Source organism: Equus quagga, chromosome 11, assembly GCF_021613505.1.
Source record: "Equus quagga isolate Etosha38 chromosome 11, UCLA_HA_Equagga_1.0, whole genome shotgun sequence".
In the NCBI taxonomy this organism is placed as follows: domain Eukaryota; kingdom Metazoa; phylum Chordata; class Mammalia; order Perissodactyla; family Equidae; genus Equus; species Equus quagga.
The window spans coordinates 1,932,052-1,954,267 of NC_060277.1; the positions used below are offsets into that span (position 1 = coordinate 1,932,052).

The 22,216-nt window shown below is 44.7% G+C and overlaps 1 protein-coding gene across 1 annotated transcript in view; it reads left to right on the forward strand.

Moving 5' to 3' along the window:
* Positions 1-19,902, forward strand: part of MAP3K5 (mitogen-activated protein kinase kinase kinase 5) — a 201,769-nt gene extending 181,867 nt beyond the window's left edge. The window contains exons 28-33 of the mRNA XM_046675036.1: positions 2,047-2,152; positions 9,386-9,629; positions 15,062-15,174; positions 16,194-16,306; positions 18,124-18,200; positions 18,940-19,902. Coding sequence (XP_046530992.1) covers positions 2,047-2,152; positions 9,386-9,629; positions 15,062-15,174; positions 16,194-16,306; positions 18,124-18,200; positions 18,940-19,000 — 714 coding nt within the window. The 3' untranslated portion in view covers positions 19,001-19,902. The remainder of the gene's footprint in view (positions 1-2,046; positions 2,153-9,385; positions 9,630-15,061; positions 15,175-16,193; positions 16,307-18,123; positions 18,201-18,939) is intronic.
* The last annotated feature ends 2,314 nt before the right edge of the window (positions 19,903-22,216 follow it).

A 22,216-nucleotide genomic window follows, 5' to 3' on the forward strand; every position in this document is an offset into this window, starting at 1 on the left:
TGTTCTGTGAGTCTGTGTAAGCCACGTGGTCTGCCACTGATGTTCTGTGAGTCTGTGTAAGCCATGTGGTGTATCACTGATGTTCTCTGAGTCTGTGTAAGCCACGTGGTCTACCTCTGATGTTCTCCAAGTCTGTATAAGCCACGTGGTCTTTGTGCTGCATTGTGGGTAGGAACAGGGCTCCTGACTTGATTGAAGTCATGGGAAATGAAAGCTGCTGGCAAACCCATCACTAATATTCAGTGCCAAAGGCACGTTTACCCTGCAACGAGGCGGACCCTACCATCTGCAAATGGAATGGAATGGAATAATTGAGTGAATTTGCACTTGCCCACACACTTGGCTTCTAGCCGAGAAATTGAAAAGCAAATTGGCCGGTAGAATTTAGCTCGAGAGTGGTTTAGGTGTAATCCTGGGCCTTGGGCCCAGGTCACATACGCACGCACACAAACACACCCCACCCCTGCTCTTGCTCACTCACTGTCCAGGATGGGAATGAACCCAGGAAATGGGCCTCTGTAGTATATTGTTTAATGCAGAGTGGGTCGTGGTTATCGAGGACCCCTCTTCCATCTTCTGTGTGTGGCTCTGAGAGAAACACTCTCATTCACGAAATGTTATACCCGACATTACTTGAATAAATGGGCAGATCCTCTAAAGAGATGAAGGTGCCAGGAAAGACACACTCTGAAAGGATTTCATATGACATGTGGGACCCTGGCGTGGTTCCCTTCCTTGGGAGGTACTGCCATGAGGACTCCTCAGACCCACTCCCTCCAAACTGGGGGTTTTGGGGAAGATGGACCAAGGACAGGAAGAAGCTGCTGGCACCCCAGCTTGTGATGTGGGATTGCACTGGGCCACCTTCCGTGTTGCCTTCTCCTCAGCTTCCTCTGAGGCCTCTAGTCAAAGCCCTATTGGGAAAACAGCCTCTTTCCTGGAGGCCCGTGTCAACCATCAGTCTGTGGAGTTATCCCAAATTTTAAGTGAGCCTCTCTTAGCCTTATGAGAAAGGTTATTCTTTAAAAGGTAACACACATGGTTTATACACAGAATGGAATATTATTCACTCTTAAAAAGGAAGGGAATTCTGACCCATCACACTAAGTGAAAGAAACCAGTCACAAAAGGATAGACATGGTATGGTTCCACTCACAGGAGACACCTAGCGTTCCCGTTCACGAGACAGGAGGTCGCCGGGTGGGTGGGGGGCTGAGGCAGGGGGCATGGGGAGTTAGTCTTTCATGGGTGGAGAGTCTCAGTTTTGCAAGATGAAGAGTTCTGGAGATGGACGGTGGTGATGGCTGCACAACATTGTGAATGTGCTTAATGCCACTGAACTGTGCACTTAGAAGAAGGTAAATCTTATGTTAATGTGCCTTTTACCACAATTTTTAAAAAGAAAAAGGAAGGTAACACGGATATCGATTTTAGTGTCTATTTAAATGTGTGAACTGTTACTCGTCTCCAAAAAAAGATACCCTTACCACAAAGATGTGGTAATGTGGACAACTTTTCTGGAATATTCTAGCGATGACTCCTCTGTTTACAGAGGTACAAATAACCGTGGGAAGGAAAACAAGCCGATCACTGTGGTGAATCTGCGGGTAGAACATACGGCTTGTTCCCTCCACCTGCTTCTCCACGTCACCGGAGCACGAAGCAGTGCTTGGTGGGGTTAAATGCAGTCACTTTTTATCTGAAGCCACTTGGTCTCTTTTCTCCTCCTTTCCGCCTCCACCTTCTGGTCTGCAGACATCATGAAAGGTGGGAGCTGCGTGTTCTGAGTCCCAAAGAAGCAACATTCCCCTTAAGCAGACCCCCTCTCTTTTAAGCAGTGCATCTCATTTGCTTATATGGGGATCACCAAACTTTAATATAAAGCGGCAACTTCTCATTTGTTTTCTGGTGACATAAATTATTCACAATTCAAGGTGAAGAAAACTTAGGTTTTTTTGTTGATAGGATGTCATCCAAATGCTTGCGTTCACTAGGTTGTTTGGAACTAGAAATTAAAGTGGACTAAATGTTGCTCTCTTTCTCCAGGTCAATAAAGTTCTTCGGAATCATAACATCAAGCCACACTGGATGTTTGCCTTAGACAGTATCATCCGGAAGGCGGTGCAGGCAGCCATCACCATTCTGGTTCCAGGTCAGAAATGTTTCACTACTTTGCCAATATTTAGTGTTTGATCATTTAACTTACTGTTCATCCATCATTTATGGTCTCCTTATTGCTTTTAAGACCAAGTTAGCTTTTTCTTTTTATCCTCTCAAAGCCGCCAAATAATGTTTACCTGGTACATGCGGTCTGAGCGATGGTACTCCAAGCCAGAGGTTTACTATGAGGAAGAAGACTTGTTTCCTTGTCTTTAAAGAGCGTGTTTGAGTATGAAGAGAAAGAAAAACCATACAGGTTGCCCGGATGTATATGCATTCAATCTACAGATATCTGTGCCCACAAAACACACTTCTATGCTGTTCTTTACCAGCGCATCAAGTGATGTAAGGAGCTCTTTAAAATTACAGCTTGCAGAGCCCCAGCCCAGGCCGAGTGAGTAAGAATCTGCTGGAAAAAGCCCAGGAATCTGATTTTCATCCAGCTCCCAGGTTGTGTTGTTACACAGCCAGCGGAAATCACTCATCTAGGCAGATCCCAGCTCCATCTGCAGTGGAGGAGGCAGCAGGGGCAGTGTTGAGGAAACAAGGTTTTTCCCCATTTGTGACACTTGCCCCAATCAAACTACTCTTGTTTTCTTGTCCAATGGCTGTTTCCCTCCTCAGAGGGTAACTGGGTCTGTTTTCTTTCATTCTGTGCCCAGTATATTGTCCACAGTATACCTCTGGAAAACAGTAGCCCTCTGATAAATATTGGTTGAAACAATAAGTGAGTTTCACCTGATTATAACAAATTAGGGTGGAAAATTGGCGTAACTTAGAGAAAAATTCTAGAGAGGCTTTGAAATGTGTGAGCAGCAGCTGGATGTGCGGAATGCTAACATGACCCTGTGAAAGCTTGGAGGAAGCCAGCAGGCGCTTACACTCAGAGGATTTGCACTGGGAGAAGCTCGCATGTGGGCAGCGTCCCATGGAGGGGCTGTGTATCAGCAGGCACAAGGGGCGAAGGGGACAGGTGTGTATCAGCGAGAGTGACGGGGAGAGGCCATGGTCACACACAGGAGTAGCTAAACTAGGGTGCCCAAGTGAGGAGGGGGGGAGGGTTATACTTGGAAATAATTTAACAGTTTATAAATGACCTGTTAATCTAATTTTTAAAAACTGATTACCTAAATGCAGTGGATTATATCCTGGAATTGAAAAAGAACACGGTGAAAAAGTGTGTCATCTGAACGAAGTCTGTCGTTTAGTTAGTAATACTGTACCAATGCTAATTTTTTATTTTTGACAAATATACCAGTTTGATAAGATGTATCAAGGGGACCTGTGGGGAAGCTATAAGGGAATTCTATCATCTTTGCACCATTTCTGTAAATCTAAAATTCTTCCAGAATAGAAAGTTTAAGAAGTACCGTGACAATCACACTGTGGGCGAGACACTGAGTTTAGGGAGAGCGACAGAGAGGCACGGTCCTCGCGAGGTGTCCCAGCAATGGCCACTGGTTTAGCCCAGCCCATGTACGGAGCAGTCACATTCTTTGTGAAAAGGGTTTGCTAAGGAAAGTTATTTGTCCTTCCACTGTGAAATTGGTTGCTTTGAGGCCACTAGGAGGCTCAGGTGGCAACTGAAATTACTGTTTGAAAGCATTAAAAAAAAGAGGGGGGAAATTTTAGAGGAGAATTACATGGAGGAAATATTTTTATGTTGCTCTCCGGACAGGGGAAGACAATATGTACCACACGACGAAACATAAAACATGAACTGATTTCATGCACTTGACAGTTCCATCAAATTTCCAAATGTCCCTAAAGATTTTGTTATACAGTTAAGATTTTAAAAAACTACATTAAAAATGTCTGCCTTCATATTCCCCTGATAAAAATTCCTTTTGGATGACAAAATACTACAATTAATCTACCAAATTTTGAAAGATGTGCTAAAGAGAACGCACATTCAAAAGTCTACCGTCAATAGTACACACATTTCCTCCATCTGTTTGCTGAGAGGACCCAGATCCTGGTTTCTAAGCCCCATTCTCCAGGACAGGGAATCAGCACTCCCTGGAGAAATGTGGGATTCCAGGCCTGGGGCAGGGAAAGGACAAGCTGAGCCTGGAACATCTTGTGGTGCCGAAAAGTAACAAAGTGCCCTGAAAAGATGGAGCATTATTGAAAGGACAGTGCACATAGCTTGAAGGAGTTCCCAAAAGGCTAAGCAGAACAATCTGACCAATAAAATAAAATGATGATCGTAGTGGAGTATGGCCCATAGAATAAACTAAATATCTATGAGTCCATACTGATAGAAGTAATTGAGTAAATAAATATGTGGAAGAGAAGGCCGGGCTTGTTGTCGTAGTAGGATTCCACTGAGTAAATGTAGAGGCAACGAGGGAAATGGGAAATAGGAAATCACTGTTAGGCACACATCACAGGGAGGGCTGTTGCAGCCAAGAACTGTCAATGGCTGCTAGAATCCTGTGATGGGAAGCTGGATCTTTGAATGATCTCAGAGTATCTCCCCACACCGATATTTACTAGTTACAAAGGGAAAACAGTGCCTTTGTAGTGGAGGAGCCTGGCAGACACCCCTGTACCAGACACCCCTTTTACCGAACGATCAAGGTAAGCATCAGCAGTAACAAGACACGTCAGCAGTGTGTGCCTCCTGAGACGGTGGCTCAGAAGGGCGCAACGTCGCCCGTGTGGTATTCCTGCCAAAAATGCACAGCCTCGACCTAATCACGACGAGACTGAGTGAACCAAGAATGAGGGACAAGTACAAAATAACTGACCGTCCTTCTCAAAAGCATGGAGGTCACGGGAGGTAAGGAAGTAGTAGGGTGCTGTCCCGGGCTGTGGAGACTGAGGGAACGTGACAGCGCAGGCAGGTGGGACCCCCGATCAGAGAAAGGACATGATGGGGAAACTGGTGAAAGCCAGTAAGGCCCAGAGATGCGTCTGCCGGGTTGTATCAATGTTAGCTTCCTGGTTTGGGTAACAGTGCCAAAGTGGTGTAAGGTGCTGAGTTCAGGGCAAGCTGCAGGAGGCTATACGGGGACTCTCTGTACTGTTTTTGCAACTTTTCTGTTATTCTAAAATTCTTTCAAAATAAAGTGTTCAATCGTCTTTCTTCCAAAAAGAGCGCACAGAGCAGAGAGTACAGTACAAGCCCCGTGAGAGGCTTTTTCCTCAGGCCATTTTCCCGCGTGTCATCAAGAATCAGCTTTAGATTGTTGGCAGCGTGGAGCGTTTGTTGGTACTCCTCAAGGACAGTCTGGCTGTGGGAACCAGATGGAGAAATGCTGAGCGTAGGACCATGGAGGCAGCACAAGGTGGAGAAAGTTGGTACCATGGGCCGACTTCTCGTGTGACAAAAGTGTGTTGAACTGCTGGCGCACTTGAGATTCCTACCAGTCGTTAAGCTGAATCAGTCGTGTGCCCCGTGTCCACGTTCGTGTAAAATGACCAGAATTCTACACCATACAAGGAGCTCGCTGCGGGAACGGCACGCTGCACTGACGAGCATTGGGATCTACTCTGGCTCAGACACGCCCTGTGTTGAGAAAGCTTGGTCTAGTTATTTTCCTGGGTGGGGTGGGAGTATAGTGCTTTTGTTTCACCCATCTTGCTGTTGTGGAAAAATGCAGCAGCTCTAGTTTCCCACGCGTGGGTTCCAACACCGTCCACTCATTCCAGGCCTCGAGTCCCTGCCTTTGTCCTGACAGTCACTCTGCTCTCCATTCTTCTCAGAGGACCCTGGGCCGCCCTCTGAGCTTTCTTCTCTCAAATGCCTCTCCCCCTTTCTCCACTGAGCCAGAGCCTTCCCTCCTCCGGAAACTGCCTGGGCCCCTCTGCCTCCACGAGTCCATCAGTGAGGAAACCTCCACTGGACTTGGTCATTGCGGATGAGCTTCCTTTACCCCCAGCACTGCTGACGTCCACGTGGCTTCCATATGACGCCAGGTCTGCCACTGAGGTCGTCTGAGGTCTTTTTCGCTGCATTAACTACACTTAGAACTTCGCGTTATCTTTGTGCGTGCCCTTAAGGCTCTTCTGTATACCCACCCCATGCTCCTTCGGAGTGTCACCTCGTTGAGGACAAGGACCAGATGCTCTGTCTCATTTGCGTGTTTTGTAATGTGTGATTGGATGACGCGTGCTCAGGGAGCCACCTTGAAAGACCAAAAATAACAAAGTATTGCCTTCACGTACAATTTCTGCTTTCTTCAAATTATTTGAGAGGATTTTTCAGTCATTTATGCATACATAAAATAATAATTTATGGTAATTTAAAGGGTACAGAGTCAGGGGAATATAAGGGGATATTTATTTATTTATTTTTAAGAGTTACTTGGTTGAGACTGTTGGAGCCTGGGCTCCCTGCATCTCACTTTTTTTTTTTGCTTTTTGGTGAGGAAGATTGGCCCTGAGCTAACATCTGTTGCCAATCTTCCTCTTTTTGTTTTTCTTTTTTCTCCCCAAAGCCCCAGCACATAGTTGTATACCCTAGTTGCATGTCACTCTTGTTCTTCTGTGTGGGACACCACCACAGCATGGCCTGATCACCAGTGTGTAGGTCCGTGCAAGCATCTGAACCCAAGAACCCTGGGCCACTGAAGTGGAGCTCACAAACTTAACCTAACCACTGAGCCACGGGGCCAGCTCTGGATATTTAAATATAATAATAAATATCAGAAATTTTCCCTCCCCAAAAGTGAGATGATATTCAATAGGACAACAAAACTTTTAAATTGTTTTTAAAATCTCAGTTTAGAGACCATAAAAGAAGTTTAAGATTAATTTTAGAAAATTTTAAAAGGCCTAATCTTGTTCTAATTTAATCTAGAATTGCACTTTCTTAAATTATTTTTAAAGTAAAACAATTTTTCGCTATTTTGTTCCCTTCTAAGTACACATCATCCCAGTAGGATAACCCTTCCATTCTGCCAGCATTTTTCGAGAGCCTCCTATGTCTTGGCCCCTATCCTGGGTGCTGGGTTTGCAAAACTGAAACCTGGATTTGAGTCACTCCTACTATATAGATGAATTAGGAACTGGAGTTTGGAGAGAGAAAAGAGAGCATGCAGGAAGTAGAGGAGAGGAGGAGTTTGGGGAACCTTCAGAGATAAAAGGTGAGGATATGGAGAAATTGGAAGCTTTGTACACTGTTGGTGGGATTGTAAAATGGTGCAGCTGCTACGGAAAACAGTATAGCGGTTCCTCAAAAAATTAAAAATAGAATTACCATATGATCCAGCAATTCCTTTTCTGGGTATATATCCAAAAAATTGAAAGCAAGATCTGAAAGAGATTTTCACACCCAAGTTCATAGCAGCATTATGTACAGTAGCCAAGAGGGAGAAGTGACATTAAGCGTCCATTGAGGAAGAATGGATAAATGAAGTGTGGCCTGTTCATACAGTGGGATATGATTCAGCCTTAAGAGGGAAGGAAATTCCGACACCTGCCACGACGTGGATGAACCTTAAGCACATTGTGCTGAGTGAAATAAGCTAGTCACAAAAAGACAAGTGCTATGTGATCCCACTTGTATGAGGTTTGTACAGCGGTCGATTTCATAGAGACAGACAGTAGGACGGTGTTTGCCACGGATGAAGTGGAGGGAGGGGGAGTTGTTTAATGGGTACAGAGTTTCAGTTTTACGAGATGAAAACGTTCTGGAGATTGGTTGAACAACCATGTGAATATACTTGACTAAACTGTATGCTTGGAAATAGTTAAAATGGTAAATTTTATGTGATGCGTTTTTTTTTAACCACAATAAAAAATTTAAAAATAAACAAAGTTAAAGGAAGTCAGGGCTACATAAAGTAGCCTGGCTCTGAAGAAGGGCACTCTGCTTTGCGTTATGAGCAAAAGATGAGTTCTTTTTTAGGTTGTTGAATTTTGAGTGCTTCCCCAGCAGGCTATCTGGCAGGTATTGACTGCAGCAGGATCAGGGATAGAAATACAGTATCACCCACACATTACATGTGCTTAACCTTCCTAGATCTTAGCGAGCTCATCCGTGGAGAGTAAGTAGAAACGTGAAAACTCAAAGAGTAGAATGCCAGGTTCCAGGTTTTAAGGGGCAGGTAGTGGACACAAAGGCTCTGAAGAAAAGAAACAGCAGCCAGAGGCTTAGAGGAGGGCGCAGGACACACGCCCGGTAGGGGAGGGGAGAAGTTACCTGGGGGACCTGGCAACGAGTAGGCCTTGGGGTCTTGCCACAGTGGCTATGTTGGGGTGGTGGGCTGGGTCCTCTGTCACTCCCACTGGAGCCCTCTCCCCAACTCAGGGGCTCTTAACCTGTGGTTCCTGGCTCTCGGGACAGGCTTTAGGGAGGCTGGGAGCCCTTAGGAAATCTAGGCAGAATGTTGTACGAATGTGCTCTTCTTCTGGGAGAATCTCCGTGGCTCCATCTCAGTGGGTTCTGTGCTCCACTAAAAGTCCCAGGTGCCATAGCATATGGAGTCAAGATCCAGTATTTCTGCTACCTGATTTCACTTAAACTAGGAAGGCAATTCCTTTTTGTGGGCCATTTTGAGAACCTCATCACAATTTATAATTTATCATTTTTCTTATGGGGAGATATCATCCAGGTTCTGAAATGGCGTGGTGTTGAAGTCACGTCATCCAGCGTGTTCAGGTTGGAGACCTGTAGCTATTGCACTTTAAATGGTAATGGTTGGTCAGCAGGTGAGGGTGGGACACACACTAAAGATCGACCCAAGGGTCAAAAACGGAGTCTTCCTAGAGTGAATGTAAGCGTGTGTGGCATTCTCAGTGCCCGGCCCATCCCCTTATGTTATGACCTTACAGTCAGAAAGCGTTCTGTGTACGTCCTTTGTTTATATAATGTCTCTCTATCTCAGTTTCCTCATTTCTAAGTGAGTTAATAGTTGCCAGATATTATATAATCTAAAAAATGGATTTTACTTGTATGAACAAATTTTTATATTCTTACCCAGTTTTTACATAATTGCCTTTCTGATTTTAGTATGTTTCCCACGTACCTTATGTGCAGCGTGAACATTTTTCTTCTGTTTGAGTTAGATCATCCTGAGTTTATATATTCTGTGAATTTTGCAAATTCACGGGAAGAACAAACCTGAGTTAATGCGCGGAAATCCATCCCCACTTTTGGAGAAGCGGTTTGGGACACAGATCTTAGCGATAGCAGGGGGATGGCATTCACGTCTGAAGAAATTAAGGCCCTCAGTGTGGCATTTGTTAACGCGTCTGTTGCTGTGATGCCTTACAGAGCTGAGGCCGCATTTTAGCCTCGCATCTGAGAGTGATACCGCCGATCAAGACGACTTGGAGGCGGAGGATGACCATGAGGAGCAGCCCTCGAGTCAGACTGTCCAAAGACCTCACGTGGTCCTCGATGACGCCGTGGCCACCTCGGGGGTGAGCACGCTCAGCTCCACCGTCTCGCACGACTCGCAGAGCGCCCACCGATCGCTGACCGTCCAGCTTGGGAGGATGAAGATAGAAACGAACAGGTAAGTCCTGTTCCCATGCGGGCAGGTTTCTTTTTTCTTACTTTTATAAACATGTGTTTTTGGTCCACAGAAAATACACAACACGGTTCCTTTTTCCCATTCGCGCAAACTTGACTTAATGCCTTTCTTTAAGACAAGAGAGACTTATTTCAGTCTCTGGTCAGATCCGTGTTCTGCTTCCGCCAGTTCCAGCCTTTGTCGGCACCGTTTCTTGGATCTCTGCTTTCTCTCCCCGCGCCCTGCGATTTGCCGAGTAACTTGGTTGCAACCTCGCAGTCTGTCTTGGGCAAGCACTCTGAGCAGCTCGTGTCTCCAGGCAGGTACCTGACAGACACACAGACTGCAGCCCCTGTTCTTCAAGGCCCGTGACTTAGGATGTCACGTTCTCTCAGGCGAGAAAGATCTCTGTTCTTAAGGAGATAAAACTAATGGTGCTAAAGCTTTGCATTTCAGAACCGTGGAAGGACGATCAGTTGGAGACATTTATGATTGTTTTATTTTTAATGTGCTGTGTCATGTCTGGAATTTAATTTTTCTTTGAGAATTAGGTAACATAGAACCCACGTGATCAGGTTATGAAGGGAACAGTAAATATTTCCTGTTCTGCACAGATGTTGGCACAGGCCAAGGTCCGCGTCTTTATGGTTTACAGCTTCCCGAGCTGGCTACGGCTGACAGGTGGGCAGCTGACTTTATGGCTCTGGGTTTACAGTGAAAACTTTTTTTTTGAAGTGAATCAATAAAGCTTGTTCAAATGTTTAGAAACCTTGGTTGAAAATTCTAGTTGTTCACCTGGGAGATAAAGCATATTTTATTTCTGGTCCTAAGTTTAGTTTTTAAAGTTAAGCTTGAATGCCATGCTTCGTCCGAGTAGCCCAAAGCTCCTCCTGTATTCAGAAACGTGAATTTTGGTTGCATGATTAAGTCAGTCCATCGTATCTTCTGTGATTTACACAGAGAAATCTTTCTGGACAAAGGGGCAGTGACTTTCTGACTTCCATATCCCCATGTTGTTCTCTGAAACCCCACTCTTCACTTGCCATCGCTTCGACTTAGGGGAAGAGAATTTGAATCTTTTCCCTCCCAAAACTTCAGTCTAAATCTTGGGCCTCGTTTCCTCCTCGTCTCGAGTAACATCCAGTCACGACGCTCCCTCCTCTAGCGCCGGTGTTCGCTTTCCTGCACTTGGTGTCGCCCAGGCTGGAAGGGAGTTGTGTTTTTCACCCCTTCGGATCTCTGGAGGAGGGACGTGCCCTCATTACTGTTTAGGTACGGCCCCCCTCCCCCCAGGACATCCAGTCAGAATTACAGACAGTAAAGCTACTCTGTTTACCAACGGGCTGGGCTGTTTGTTCCTCTGGCCCGAAAGCCTTCTGTCTGCGCACCCAGGCCGTGCCCACAGATCCTGCCTCCCCAGATGCAGCCCTGCCCTTCCCTCCGAGCCCGGTGGAGTTACCTGGCTCACACCCCACCCCTGCCTGCTGCCCGCCGCGCATCGGCCTCCCCAGGGCTGCTCTCCCGTGCTTTTCCTCCCTGTCTCTGTTCTGAGGGTACCGGCTGCTGAGGGCCTGCTTCCCACGCCTGCCCATCTCTGTTGAAAAGACAGGATTTGCCACGTTCCCTCCTACATCAGAACGTAGTTGCATTTTCCACGATAGCCCACACATTTGTCTTTACGTATTTACACTTGAATCTGTGATATCTCCAGGATTATCAGCCCCTTTTTCTTTTTTGAGTGATTTCACCCACAGCTCCTCCGTCTCCCCCAGAAAACTGAGATGAAGCTCAACATGGAGGAAAAGCCGCGGCTTTAGTCCGAGTGCTGACCACGGAGAGAAGGGCCCGGTCTCGGCTGCATGGTCCTTGTCATCTTCAGCTGCATGTTACTTGATATACAGAAGTACACATATTGCAGAATAAACTCAGAGGAAATGCTAGTGTGTTTTTAGGAAAGGTGCAGCCCTAGTGTTAGAAATGCTAATCTTCTTTTTAGGAGAATCCCCCTGTGGAGGTGAATGAGGTTTATCCAGCTCTCGATTGTTAGATCATCAATCATACTAACGGCAGAAAGTCATAAATTGGCGGTAGAGTGTATGTTTTACTTATATTTAAGGATATGCTTACATAAAACGTGCCAAAAATGATTCCCTTCACACGAGGAGTTGGGACAACAATGCAGAAACAGTTGAAATCCAACGCAGGAAGGGCTGTCGGGTAGCTGCTCTCCCAGTCCTGCAGTTCTGGAATGACCCACCGACCCCCTCCCCACCCCTACCCATCCGAGACAAAAAACTGACCTCAGGGCCGATGGATCCTTGTCAAACTTTTCTGGAACAGAGAGGCAGGCAATTGCCTTGGTTTTGAAGGATTTCCTCACTAACTGGAGACAAAGTAAAAATAAACCTGATGGACTAGATATGTCCTTAAAATAATTTTGAGAGCTGGATTTGGGACAAATGAGGTGGCCTGCCAATACTTTGTTTCCAGTGTTAAACTCTGGCTTTTAAAGATGAAAAGGAAACACAGTCTGTATAAAGTTAGGTTAAGGTCTAGCAAATTTCACTGTGTTCTTTGAGGAAACAATAAGACTGTGGCCTCACTATTCATACGTGTAAATTAGCAATGAAGACAAAAATATATTCCAGATCAAAAAATTGCCAACCTACAGGGCCAGCCCAATGGCTCTTAAGTCCGGCTCGATCTGCTTCAGTGGCCAGAGTTCCCAGGTTTGGATGCTGGGGTGACCTACACCACTGTCGAGCCCTGCTGTGGTGGCTTCCCACATATAAAGTAGAAGAATATTGGCACAGATGTTAGCTCAGGGCCAGTCTTCCTCACCGAAAAAAAATAAAATAAAAATTGCCAACTTACACATTCGTACTGAGCTGTCACCCATTTCTTTGAACACCATTCGTGCCGGAGTGGATGAGTCTCCTTCTAACCCTCTGCTTCCCGCTTGCTCTCATTTCGTCCACTTGATTCACCTAATTGTGTGCTGCTGCCTCCGAAGTTGTCTTTAACAAGTGTCTTCCTCAAACCACCTTCTCTGGTCGTCTCCTTGTTCCGCCTCTGCTGCCTGCTCTGCTCAGATGCTTGCTCCTACCTAAGGGCCACACGTCTCTGTGTCCCGGGGGAAGTGCTGGAGCCTGGGGGTCGGGGAAGGAACCCCACTGAGCCCTGGGCAGCTCTCTCCCAGGGCCGAGCCTGCAGTGGGGAGCAGAGCAGCCCTTTGAAAGGCAGGCCCCGTGCCCCTTGCCTAGGCTCTCATTTAATGTCACCTTTATCCTTTCCGGAGGTTCTGCTCTCCCTTTTTACAAACGAGAAAGCCGGAGCCCAGAGGCGTTAGCCGTCTGTCAGAGTTAGCACAGGAAGTGCTGGCTGAACCAGGATGAGCCGAGGGCCCCTTGCAGTTGCGCCTCAGAACGTGTCAACTGAAGCAGAGACAAACTCTTGGAAGGGAAGCTGGTCCTGAGTTAAATCTACCAATACTCAGGAAACGGAACAAATACCACTCACTAAGAGCTTAGGGTATGCAAGCATTCATCTCCATGATCTTAGGAATAATTGTGTATCTTACGTTATTAGAATTCTGAATCCACGTTCTTCACAGACAGTTTTCTAAAAATCCAGTGCATCTCTCTCATAACGTGGAGTGTTCCCTCAGAGAACAGTGTTGGAAATGGTGAGCGGGTTGCAGTGGGCTCTCAGTTGCCCAGACAACCTCAGGCGTGAGAACTGCGTGTGATCATAGCTCAGCTGCTCCTTGTGTCCTTGGAGAAGGCTTCAGATGCCACCGAGGAACTGAACGTGCCAGGAGCACAGCCGTCCGTCCCCCACTCCACTGCCCCTTAGAAGGGGGAATAGTGGTCACAACCCCAGCAACCACTTGTCAGGTGCCAGGGACCGTAGGCGACCTCACCTCTGGTTACTTCTCAAATTTTCATAGTTTAAAAAAAGTGACTACCTTTCTGCTTTGCATGGGTTATTATATTACCCATTTGACCAACTTTTTTTTTTTTCCCAAGTCATTTTATTGGGATTATAATGGTTTATAACATTGTGTGTTTTGGGGTGTACATTATTGTTTATCAATTCCTGAATACACTTCATCGTGCTCCCCCCAGTAGTCTAATTTTTATCCATCACCATACATACATGCCCCTTTATCCCTTTTGCTCACCCCAACCCACTTCCCCTCTGGTAACCACTAACCTGTCCTCTTTCTCCGTGTATTTGTTTATCTTCCACATATGAGTGAAATCATGCAGTATTTGTCTTTCTCTGCCTGACTTATTTCGCTTAACATCATACTCCCAAGGTCTATTCGTGTTGTTGCAAATGGCACGATTTTGTCCTTTTTTATGGCTGAGTAGTATTCCTCTGTGTAAACATATACCACATCTTCTTTACCCAGTCATCTGTTCTTGGGCACTTGGGTTGCTTCCACGTCGTGGCTATTGTGAATGATGCTGCAGTGAACATAGGGGTGCATAAATATCTTTGGATCATTGATTTCAAGTTCTTTGGATAAATACCCAGTAGTGGGATGGCTGGATCTTATGGTATTTCTATTTTTAATTTTTTGAGAAATCTCCATACTGTTTTCCATAGTAGCTGGACCAGTTTGCATTCCTACTAGCAGTGGATGAGGGTTCCCTTTTCTCCACACCCTCTCCAGCCTTTGTTGTTTTTTGTCTTGGTGATTATAGCCATTCTGATAGGTATTAGATGATATCTCATTGTAGTTTTGATTTGCATTTCCCTAATAATTAGTGATGTTGAACATCTTTTCAGGTATCTGTTGGCCATCTGTATATCTTCTTTGGAAAAAATGTCTGCTCATATCCTCTGTCCATTTTTTGATTGGGTTGTTTGGGGTTTTTTTGTTGAGTTGTATGAGTTCTTTATATATTTTGGAGATGAACCCGTTGTCTGATAAATGATTTGCAAATATTTTCTTCCAGTTGGTGGGTTGTCTTTCTGTTTTGTTCATGGTTTCCTTTGCTTTGCAGATGCTTTTTAGTCTTGACTAACTTTTTTTGATGAGGGGCCGTACACATAAAATATAGGTCTGTTAATAGCATATGTAAACTTTTCTCTCTTTTTCCCCTTTATGGTCATGAAAAGAAACAGGAGAGCAGCATCTCGGAAGACTTGGGCAGACAGTTGGGGTGGGGGTTCAAATTCTTGTCTGGAAGCACAACGCCTTCCAGAGCTTTGCCACTCCGTGTGGGGGTCTGTGACCAGCAACCTGCGCGTCACCTGGGAGCTCCTTAGAAATGCAGACCCTCAGCCCTCTGCCCAGGACTGCTGGAGCAGAGTCTGCACTTCAGGGAAATCTCAGAGGTGTCTGTGCTCCTTTTGGCTTGAGAGCCCAGGTCTGGGAGGTCGCTGTTGCTGCTCCGGTCACCCAATGTCATTTTCTTCCGCAGGTTACTGGAAGAATTGGTTCAGAAAGAGAAAGAATTACAAGCACTCCTTCATCAAGCTATTGAAGAAAAAGACCAAGAAATTAAACACCTGAAGCTTAAGTCCCAACCAATAGGTGAACAGCAGAAAACTTTAAAGTCATACTGGTCAGCCAGGCTGCCACAAGTGCTGAGAAAGCCAATGGCTGTTTTATCTCATGGCTTGATCAGCATCTGTCACTAGTGCCACAGCTACACGCAGAAATTGTGTTTAAAAAACATGCAATTAAAATTGTAGCAAACTATCAATTCTTGTAAGTGCAGTAAACGTAAGATGATTCAGAGTCCTCTTTTCCTGAGATTATACATTATTGAGGTAAATAGGGCTCTCCACTTTTTTTGACTTTCTTTCTTTTTGAAGATTTCACAATGAGATTACTAGAATGAAATAATGCTATTTTTTACCATTTTGCATTTATATTCTGTGTATTCCAGGTTTTTTTCTCTCTTTATTATTTGACAGGGCTTAAATAGAATAAAGATGTAGTAATAAAAAGTCATAGATTGGATACATCTAAAACAGATACAATGTTGTATGTCGATTATATCTCAATTAAAAAAAGTCATAGATTAGAACTTTGAAGAAATCTTTTCTGTGAGAGATTGTAGGTGGGAGATAATCTTTAGAGAATCTTAAGTAGCCAGTTTAGAGGAAGATAAATTCTTAGTTTTTTGTTCAGATATCTGGCTCTTCCATATTATTGCAAATAGTGGAAAAATAGGCTTATAGTTATATGGTTCTCTGCTAATTATACTCATCTTCGTTGCATGCAAAATACACAGTACGATTTTGGCGCACCATTTTATTCTAAGAGACTATAAAGTTGACATGAAAGAATGAGGTGGGAGTAGTCATTACATGATTGCTTCTGACTCTCCGTTTACCCGTGTATCCAGTAGACTTTGAGAATTTTATTTATGTTATCATTTGTGCTGCAGCCTCCATGGCTTCTATTGCTTATTCTCTGATAGAGAAAAATCTTTTCAAGTGTCAGTAAATGTCTGTTGACTGGGAGGGTCTTTGGTGACCTTTGTTGGTGAATCAACACTCTCTTGGTGATGAATGTCCATCCCCCCACCCTCAATTCTGTTCCAGACATTCCTGGGTTGCCCGTGTGTCACCTGAATTCTCCTGGGACAAATACTGAAGATTCTGAACTTACTGAGTGGCTGAGAGAAAATGGAGCCGATGAAGACACCATAAGTCGGGTAAAGAAAACTCTCTGTGGGACAAGCTTCCTTTCCCCTCATGTCATAGTGTGGGGTACCTACTGTGCGCTAGTCACAGGGGAGACACTGGGAGAACCCAGCCCAGCCCTGCCCTCCTGGGGCTGACAGACCAGGGCAGGCAGACGATAATCACATAATTCCACGGATAGAAGTATAATTATGCCCTGATGAACTCTGTGAAGGAGGCCCGTCCGGCGTCGGGGGATGGGGGGGGGGGGGGGGGGGGGAGAGCGTTTAAGAGGTGCTGGGTGGGCGGAAGTCTGAAGGAAGACGGAGGAAACAGACCGGGCCATCCATTTGTGTGTTGGGGGGGGGGGGGCAGACAAGAAGGGGAGATCACCGGGGCTGGGGTGCAGCATGTGCAAAGACCCCTAGTGAGGCTCGCCAGGGCTTTGTGGTCCAGAACCCCTGAGGATTTCTGTGTTTTGGGATTGAAAATAAGAAATGGGAAAAATCAAGACAGAACCAAAAAGAAGTTCTTCTGTTTCCAATTCTTTCTTCTGTTTGTTAACTTTTTAATTCTCTTGCAACATTACTAGACTCCACAGGGCAATGGCTATTTATTGTTACTTAATAAAATAGATCTAGTTAGTGAACTTTCATCAGAAACAAACACTTTCTATATAAACCGTATTCTGTCTATGATGACTTAATAACCCCGTTCCTTATAGACTTTTGTATTCAGCATGAATAGCATTTATTTATATTTTAAGATTATATATATGTGCACACATATACACATGAGGTTATATTTTTATTATTTTATAGAAATGGCCTTTTAATACAATATTACATTGATTTCAACTTTATATTTAAATTTAAAAAAATAAGAATAAAGATGTCTTTTGACTTGATAATTTATTAGACCACTAAATGAAATTTAGGGTCTCCTTAGAAATCTGCATAACAGATTATATAAATGGAAGCACCTCTCTTGCCCATGAGAAATAATGTATCCCAACAAGTTCTCCAAAACATTCATCCCTCCAACTCAGACTCAAATGACAATGAAAAAGTAGTAATTGATGCTACACTAAATCATTGCCCTTTTTTTTATATTTAAAAGCTTCACTTAAATTCAGGACTCTGATTTTGTAGTAATTATTGGAAAGTACCTTTTATTAGCCATGAAAAATAAGTTCAGAAATTGTGTAAGGAATACCCTTCCAGGAACATATTTTATCCATGTGAGAGAAATAAAGGTACGTGGCCCCAAACCCCCCAAATAAAAACATTATCTTAGGGGCCAGTCCTGTGGCTTAGTGGTTAAGTTTGAGCTCCCCTTCAGCAGCCTGGGGTTCTCGGGTTCAGATCCTGGGTGTGGACCCACCCACCATTCATCAGGCCATGCTGTGGTGGCGTCCCACATAGAGGAACTAGCATGACTTACAGATAAGGTATACAACTATGTAGTGGGGCTTTGGGGAGAAAAGGAAAAAAAAGGAAAAAAAGAGGAAGATGGGCAACAGATGTTAGCTCAGGGCCAATCTTAAAAAAATTATCTTACAAGCAGCGGATGTAATTACAAGCGAGTCTTATCTAGTTATTAGAAAACCAGTCAGAAATTCTGTGTTGCTTGTAATCTTTACTTTATGCATTTTGAAAACATATGGATGTATTTCTTTGTAATTATTTTGTTATGGGGGCACTTTCCCCTAATAATTCCAGAAGATTATGTGGATTTCCTTTTAGGTTCACTTTTTATTATTGCCAGTGTTTACATTATGGATAATCTGCTATTAATTAAAGGTTTTATAAAACATCTTAATTTTGTGCATATTTTGCTTTCTCCACAGTTTTTGGCTGAGGATTATTCACTAGTGGATGTTCTCTACTATGTTACACGTGATGATTTAAAATGCCTGAGACTAAGGTACCACTTTTCTTTGTGTTCAGTTGGCATGATGGAAAGAGCAGGGCAGAGAGCAGGAAGCCCAGGCTCTGGCCCTGGTTGGTCCCTACCTAGCTCTAACCAGCTCTGACCAGCTCTGACCAGCTCTGACCAGCTCTAACCTAGCTCTGACCAGCTCTGCAATCCCGGGCGGAGCTCTCTGGTTCTCAGTTGCTCTGAGTAAACTGAGTTAGGTGGATCAGGCTATTATCAGGTGCTCTAATAACCAATATTTCTGTATTAGTAAATGCAAATCAGCTGGAAGAATTTTCCTGATAACGTGTCAGACTAAGAGCATGCAGATATCCTACAGCTGCCTTAAACAAAGGCTCTAATTTGGTTCATGATTGTGCCATACTTATTAGAAATATTAGGATGATGTGCTGATTTGCCATCCAAATGCCTGGTAGAGTCTGATACAGTTTCTTACAATAATTCGTTTTGCTATCAGGCCAAGCATACACGTAACTGTTACTCCCACCTACCTCCATCAAGACACTTTTCAAAAGAGCTGGGACCTGAGGGTTTGTGCGAGGGGAAAGAAAAGGCTTGGAGGGACGATGAGAAAATATATACAAAAAGAATACAGAAAGCCTGATAAGGCTCTGGGATCCTCATGTTCTGATCAGAGCAGCTGAAAGCTGAGAAGTCGCTTTTCTGTTTCAAGGGCAGTGTTTCAGATGAAGCGTTCTCTTCACCCTGTTCTTGTGTCTTTAACCAGGGGAGGGGTGCTCTGCACGCTGTGGAAGGCCATCACGGACTTTCGAGACAAACAGACTTGACTGTCGCTCAGCAACTTTCCGTGGAGATTCTGAAGATTAATACAGACCTGATCTTCTTCAGGGAGGGAGAATCGAAGGGAGAGGAGAAAGAAGCTGCACTTTAAACCCAGTATTTGTTTACTCATGTTAAAAAAAAAAATAGAATACACTGAAATTTCCTAACTGTTTCTATTTCTATAATTCATAAGGACTCTTAAAATAATCCTAAACATCCCAGTGTTTAGGATTATTTTAGTCTAAAGATTTTTATGGAAGTATTTTTAACTCAGCAGCTATTGCACTTCAGCCAAATGTTTATTTCACACGAAACGGATAGAACATTTCACGTGATTGTACATCACTGGAACAGAACCAAAAATGTGACTGTAACTTTTGAGGCTTCGGTGTGTTTGTAATATGCCCTGATAATCTGAGTAGAAATGCGTGATTTCAATTATTGTATAAAGTTTATGTTTTTTCTAAGTGTGCAGAATCTGAGAGCAGTGGTTTATACCTATCTGTATTAATTGTAATATTGACGATATTTTGTAACTGAAGTGTCCGGCCTGCAGCACACCCGTGTGAGTCCCTTGTGTACTGCTAAACTGTACCAGTTGCACATGCCTGAATCTCAGTAACGTTGGCTTGTTCTAAAGCTGTCCATTGTGTCATATTTACCCTAAAAAGTAAAAAGACTCTCAACACACTGTTTTGATAAATTCTAAAGAATTCCTATTTTGTTTTGACAAACTAGGTAACTACCGTGTTAAAATTCTAGTTGTTTCTTCAGCTCTCACATTAAATGGAATCTGTCTTCTATTCAAGTAATCTAAGAACAGCTGAGACCCAGGTTGTTCTTGGGGCAAGACAGTGAGAAGAGAGGACGAAGGAAAAAGAGAGTAAAAGAAAGCCAGTGTATTTTTCTCAAGGCTCCAAGTTCTCTTGAATGTCTGTTGTGTATCTCAAATAGCATCCCAATGGAGAACACTGCATTTTCTGTCTCCTTCATCTTAGTTCTCATATTTGAGGGAAATATTTTTATTTTAAGCTGACTGTTACATTTTATAAGCCTGCCATATTAATAGGATGAAGTCTGAAGTTCCTAGATAGACGAATGAGATAAACAAGTGTCTTCAGTACAGAGGAACCAGCTTATTGTGCAGCTTATTGTGAAATAACAGAGAAGCTGTTCTTGTATCCTGACGACGTCTGTATAACGGTCTCTGATAAAACGGGCGCCATCTTTATTCCTATGTGAAAAAGCAACGTACAGTATATTTTATATTGCGTTAGAGTGTACAACACTTTTTCATTTGATACTTGCAACAACATAGCTGCGTCTTTTTTTTACGTCCCAAATCCGAGGACAGGCAGTTGCTTCCTACATCCTGTGGGGAAGGCGTCAAGGAGGTGAGGTGTCAACTAACTGACGTGTATCTTGCGCCTCTGCAACACCGGGTAGCTTCTTTATTCAGCCGCGGCTCACACCGCAGTCCTAAGGGGTCAGTGCTTCTTGTAGACTGTGCGCAGGGTCAGGCGCCCATCGTCAGCCAGCTGTTTAATGATGCAGTCTTCTCCTGGGCTCTTCGCCCTACTCTATCCTTGAGGGCGCATTTTCCTCTAGCCCCATGTGGTCCATAATACATTCCCAGACCAGCATCATTAGGTTTTTGTCCAGATTCTGGGTCTTAGTCAAAAGAAGGCAGTTCCACTGTGGCCCCAGTTTCGTGAAAGGTTTGCACTTGCAAGGCCTTTGGCATCCATCCAGGCCGGTGGTTCTCAACCAAGCTTCACATTAAAATGATGTGGAGGGGCTGGCCCGGTGGTGCAGTGGTTAAGTTCACACGTTCCGCTTCGGCAGCCCAGGGTTCACCGGTTCAGATCCCGGGTGCGGACATGGTACCGCTTGGCAAGCCATGCTGTGGTAGGCATCCCACATATAAAGTAGAGGAAGATGGGCACGGATGTTAGCTCAGGGCCAGTCTTCCTCGGCAAAAAGAGGAGGATTGGCAGCTGATGTTAGCTCAGGGCTAATCTTCCTCAAAAAAAAAAAAAATGATGTGGATACTTTAGAAAATAATACTGATGTCACCTTAGGAAAACTGCTTTTCCTGGTCTGGGGTAGAGCCCAGAGCTCCTTTTACAAACTCAGCAGATGCTTTAACACTGTCAAGTCCCACCTCCTTACTCAAGTGACACCTGAGGTCAGTGGAGAGGCGGCAGTAAGATATCACTATTTGTTGTCCATTTGGTGTAGCAGGAGTCCAGACACCTGGCCCTGGAGCAAAACTATCCCCGACCTCGTGACCTTGGGCAAAGTGATTAACCTCTCCAGGGCTCGGTCTCCTCATGTGAAATGGGGAAATAACATAGGGTGGTTGTAAGATTTAAACACAATAATGCAGGCGAGGCGCTCAGTGCAATGCTTAGCAGGTGGTGAGCACTGAGAAGCTGCTCCTCCTGGAACATCTCATCACTCACAAGTACTTATTAAATCTTACTGGGTGCTGCATGAACGAGGCACAGCTCTTGCCTCTGAGGTTCACCGTCAGGTGGAATCAAGGTGAAGTAGAAACGAGGTGGAGGAATAGTTCCTACACGTATACGTACGGTTACATCTGCCTGCCAGAGGGGCTCAAGGCAAGCTCTCCAGAGAAGTGCAGGGCGGAGCTGAGCCTGGAAGACGGTTTGTAACACAACAGTCACACGTGGGTGGTGTTGGCCGTCTTGTCAGAGAAACAAGACCGGAATCTGCTCTGGAAAGTAGATCCAATGTTTCTTTTTAACCACATTTTGATCTCTTTCTCTGAATTCTGCCATTGCATGTTTTGTTTCATTCGTTCCTAACCCGGCACAGGAGATGGTTTGGCAGTGAGCTATTGTTAACCCGCTGGGGGGCCTACTGTGCGTGAGGCACTGTGGCAGCAGGAGAGAGAGATGGTGCCCGTCAGGTCCAGAATGCAGACGGTGCAGGTCGAGTCATCACCGACTCCTCGTTCTCTAAACAATAAGTGATGGCTCCAGGCTTTAAGGACATCCGACAGGGAAACAGAAGACAAAGTCCCTGCCACCAAGTAATTCATATCAGATTGAAGACACAAATGTGCCGCGACAAATCGCACCTCGTCTGTGGTAAAGGCTGGACGAGTGGCAAGCCCAGAAACCCGGCGCAGGTTGAGGGGCGACGGGCGTCACTGAGGAGGGGGACCTCAGCCTGGGCCTTGGAGGGAAGTTTGG